At 40.7% G+C, this 4,850-nt stretch overlaps 1 protein-coding gene and 1 pseudogene across 1 annotated transcript; one reads left to right on the top strand and one right to left on the bottom strand.

Moving 5' to 3' along the window:
* Positions 1-691: 691 nt before the first annotated feature.
* Positions 692-1,639, top strand: LOC121476085 (olfactory receptor 2D2-like). The gene has a single exon (XM_041729832.1). The coding sequence runs from the start codon at positions 692-694 to the stop codon at positions 1,637-1,639; it is 948 nt and encodes a 315-aa protein (XP_041585766.1).
* Positions 1,640-3,927: 2,288 nt separating this feature from the next.
* Positions 3,928-4,850, bottom strand: LOC121476086 (annotated as a pseudogene).

Below are 4,850 nucleotides of genomic sequence, written 5' to 3' on the forward strand. Positions count from 1 at the left end.
AAGTAATCTGCCAATTCTACAAGGCTCTTTTTGATTTCTTATATCTTAGTGACTGTCTTCAGCGAAGAGACAACAGTCATATGCCCAAAGGAAAAAAAAGAAAGAAATCTACGCCATCAGAAAATGGGGAGGTGTGCCATTAGCAGAATAAGACTCAAGAGTTTTAGTTCATAATAAAGTGAAATTAAATACCATGATTTATAGATTAATTAAATCTTTTTTATTATTATATGTTTGGTATTTGGATTAAGGAAGTTGATACTTTTGATCTACTCTACACTTACAGATGACACTAAAAAAGAAGGTGCCATCTTAAAAGTATGAAGTTTTACAACACTGAAAATGCTCCAACTAAAGCAGCATGATAATGTTTTATTAAAGCTCAGTTTTGGAAGTTTGATAGTGATTGAGAGCAATTAAAAGCCCTCCAAGGGATCCTTGGATGGCTAAGTGGTTGAGCGCCTGCCTTCTGCCCAGGACATGATCCTGGAGTCCCGGGATCCATCCCGGGATCGAGTCCCACATCAGGCTTCCTGCATGGAGCCTGCTTCTCCCTCTGCCTATGTTTCTGCCTCTTTCTCTCTGTCTCTCATTAATAAATAAATGAAATCCTTTTTTAAAAAAAGAAATCCCTCCAAATCTGAGGTTCTATGGACCTATGCATGTAGACTTCTTCCTGAAACAACAAAGTATGAGAGCAGCAAATCAGATGCAGGTGACAGAGTTCCTCCTCCTGGGACTCTCTGATGACCCCCACACTCAGAAGCTCCTATTTATTTTATTCCTGGGTGTCTACCTGGTTACTGTGCTTGCAAATCTGCTTCTCATGCACCTTGTTCAGGCTGACTCTCGGCTTCACACACCCATGTATTTTTTCCTCTGCAACTTATCTTTGGCTGACCTCAGTTTTTCTACCAACATGGTTGCTCAGGCCCTGGTCCATCTGCTATCCAGGAAGGAGATCATTTCATTCACACGTTGTGCAGCTCAGCTTTTACTCTTCCTCATTTTGGGGGGTACACAGTGTGCCTTTCTGGTGGTGATGTCCTATGATCGATATGTGGCCATCTGCAACCCTTTGCATTACCCTAGCATCATGACTTGGCGGGTGTGTATTCAGCTGGCTGCAGGATCATGGACCAGTGGCATTCTGGCATCTGTGGTAGATACCACTTTTACACTAAGGCTACCCTATCAAGACAGCAATAGCATTGCTCATTTGTTTTGTGAGGCCCCTGCACTGTTGATGCTGGCATCCACAGACACCCACACTTCAGAGATGGCCATTTTCCTCATGGGTGTCGTGATTCTCTTCATACCTGTCTCCCTAATTCTAGTATCCTATGGCCACATCATAGTGATTGTATTAAGGATGAAGTCAGCCATTGGTAGGCGCAAGGCATTCTCTACCTGCGGTTCCCACCTCATGGTGGTCATCCTCTTTTATGGGCCAGCAATTGTCACTTACATGACACCAAAGTCTTTCAAAGAACAGGAAAAACTGGTGTCTGTGTTCTATGCAATATTGACACCCACGGTCAATCCCCTCATCTATAGCTTGAGGAACAAGGATGTGAAGGGAGCTCTGAGGAAAGTGGCCACAAAGAATTTCCCATGTGTGTTTGAAATCTGCCACTGACTGTGAGACTTTAGCTCCCTTCATATAAGATTTGCTGAGTAATTTTCCTCAGGAAGATTGGAATATGGTAAGATCCTCATCCTGGGACTTTGTTAAGACCTACCCTCCATCCTTCATCCAACACTTCCTTTGTAAAAGAAGAAGGATAATAATTCATGGACCAATAGAAGGAGGGTCTGCTTCCTTCTTGTTGGTTTTTTGGCACCTAAGAGTTTGGAAATCCTGAAAAAACATTTACATTTTATAAACCCTGGAGTCTGTAAAATCTATCTTTTTTTTAAGCATGTTATATATTGAAATCAATCTATCCCAGATCCTACTCTAATTCTTTTATCTCTTTGTATTTCTGAATCTCTTTGCAACATTAAATAATAAATAAATTTACCAACACTACTTAATCATTTAGGTGAGCAAAGTGCTACATGTGTGCTTACTGGCACATGCATTCTGTATATGAATTTGAAGTGGGTAGTGAAGAGCATGGGTACAATGAAGACATATATATGGTTTCTGCTGTCCTCACACTCTTATTAGGGACATGGATATTTTATCTATCAGATAAGAATAAAGACTGTATTTTGGAAACTAAGAACAAATAGTGACATTCCAGGGCTAGCAAGAGTGAGGAAAATGCTGATACTAAGCCTGGGCCTAAAGGACAACTAGGACTTGGAGAGGGTAGGTCTATATAGAAAGCAGAAGACAGTAGTTGTGAACTTAGGTGTGTGGAGGCAAGAAAGCCACAGAAATAAATATTTCATGTTCATTCTGTACCTACTTTCTGATTACCTATTACTGTATTTAAAAAAAATCAAGGATAACCTCCCCATCTGAAGATACTTATTTTAATTCTGTCTACAAAGTCCTCTTTCCTGTGTAGGTAACATATTTATAGGTCCTGGGGTTAGGACATGGACATATTTAGGGAACCATTATTCTGCCTACCATATAAGGACAAGTAAAATGAATGTGAAGGAGTGATTAAAGTTTGGCTAAAATTGGAGATTATAAATGTTTAATGGTGCCAATACAATTAGTTTGTGATTGCTATCATTGAAACAGAACCTCATGATCTACCTTTTAATATGCAAATTCTTATAGTGATAATTAGAATGTGCTGCCTTTCTAGGTCCTTGGTACAGGAGAGCTGCAGGATACACAGTGTGGGAGACTGAACTGGTGATACCTCTGTGGAACACAGTTATTTATAGGGTTTGTGGAGAAAACATGCTTATGCAGTAGATGTGATTTTACTCTGTTAATTATCAATAAATTCTTATGAATAGTTTACACAAATAGTTTACCAGGCTTGGGATGGTGCCCACATCCCAAGCCTGCTATTTTTCAAGAGTCCAGAGTTGGTCTATATTCACTGGACAAAATCCTAAAGATGGGCTACTACACTGGTTGAGCGATAGGCAGATTTATAAGGACAATTGATATCATCTAGTCATAATATGATTACATAAAAATCTAGTAAACAAAGAATCTTGGGTTATTTACAGCTGTTTCCTAGATATTTTTCCACTTAACTTATGATCATTACACTCTTTCTGTCAAACAACTCTCAGATCCAACATGACTAATTTGAGGCAGAGTCCATGTGGAGTAGTCCTTCTCCAGATGAGGCACAGACTAATTACAGTAGCAGAGGAAGAAGTCCTCATCTGCCAACCTAATAGTACTTGGGTACTTTATAAGCCAGTGGAAGTTTTTAAGTATTGCTTTATTATTTCTTTTCTTCACTGGAATATAAATTCCACAGGGAAAGAAATCACCTATTATATTCAGCACTGTGTCAAAATGTGTTGAAATTTTGAGTTCCAAAAAAATGAGTGAAGAATCAAACAAAACTCTATTTATTTTCGCCATCATCAAAACTTTACTTTGAAAGGAGAAAGATCTTGGAAAGTTTCAGCGAGAGATTTTGGACAAATAGAAAATGTGAAGGAGGAGATCATAAAAAGATATGGATGAAGAATTTCAAGAAAAGTTAAAATAAGTAAAGAATGGTGAGTTGTAGTGTTGTTAGTACAACAATTGTAAACTTTCCCAATCTATGTAATCTAGCAGCATCCTCAGATACATCGGTCCCACAGAATCCTGGGCCTACAGAAGTTCTCCTTTATCATTCATGTTCTTTCATTCAGAAACAGACCCTACTAAGTCCAAAATCCTAGTGGGTATATCATGGCTCTTAGAATAAGTAGGGACCAAAACGCATGGGAGGAATTTTTTTCCTTTCCTTTGTCCTTGCATTCCATCCCTTAGGTTTGCATCTCACTCAGTCAGAGTTTCTGAGGGCCCAGAGTCCTGTGGAGGACTCGCCTCAGTGTAGCCTTCACTTCACTATTCCTTAAACTGTAGATGATGGGCTTCAACATGAGAGTCACCACAGTGTAGGAGAGGGACAGCAGTCTCTTGGTCTCAGGAGAGGTGTTGGATAGGGATCGGAAGTATGTGAGGATGGCAGTGCTGTAGAAGAGGGAGACAACCAGGAGGTGGGAGGAACAGGTAGAGAAGGCCTTACGTTTCCCCTCAGCTGAGGGCATCCTGAAAATGGAGAGGATGCGGACATAGGACTCCAGGATCAGCAAAAAAAGGAAGAGGATAAATAGGACAGTGAGTGTCAGAGCCTCCAGTTCAGAGATGAATCAGCACAAACCAGTGCAATGACAGGGGGGCTGTCACAGAACAAGGGTTCACTCTGTTGGAGCCTGAAAAAGGGAAGTTGAAAATCCATGTGGTTTTCACAGTGGCCACTGGAAATCCTGAGAACCAAGAGGGAGCTGCTAGCTGGGCACAGGCTCTGCGGTTCATAATGACTGGGTAATGCAAAGGGTCACAGATGGCCACATAGCGGTCATATGCCATTGTGGCCAGGAGACAGCACTCAGCAGCCCCAAAGAAGAAGAAGAAATACATCTGAGTGGCACAGCCAAGGAAGGAGATGGTTGTGTCTTGGATGATCAGAGTATCCAGCATCTTGGGCACAATGACTAAGTTGAAGCCTATCTCCAAGAAGGACAAGTTCCTGAGGAAGAAGTACATAGGATTTTGTAGGGCAGAGTCAGCTATAGTGACCAGGATGATGAGAACATTGCCCATTAGAGTAACCAAGTAAATAGTCAAAAAAAAGTAGAAAGAGCAGAGCATGGAGCTCAAAGGACAAAGTTAAAAAGCTCACGGGAACAAACTCACTGACAATTGT

This window comes from Vulpes lagopus, chromosome 15 (genome assembly GCF_018345385.1).
Source record: "Vulpes lagopus strain Blue_001 chromosome 15, ASM1834538v1, whole genome shotgun sequence".
Taxonomy (NCBI): Eukaryota; Metazoa; Chordata; class Mammalia; order Carnivora; family Canidae; genus Vulpes; species Vulpes lagopus.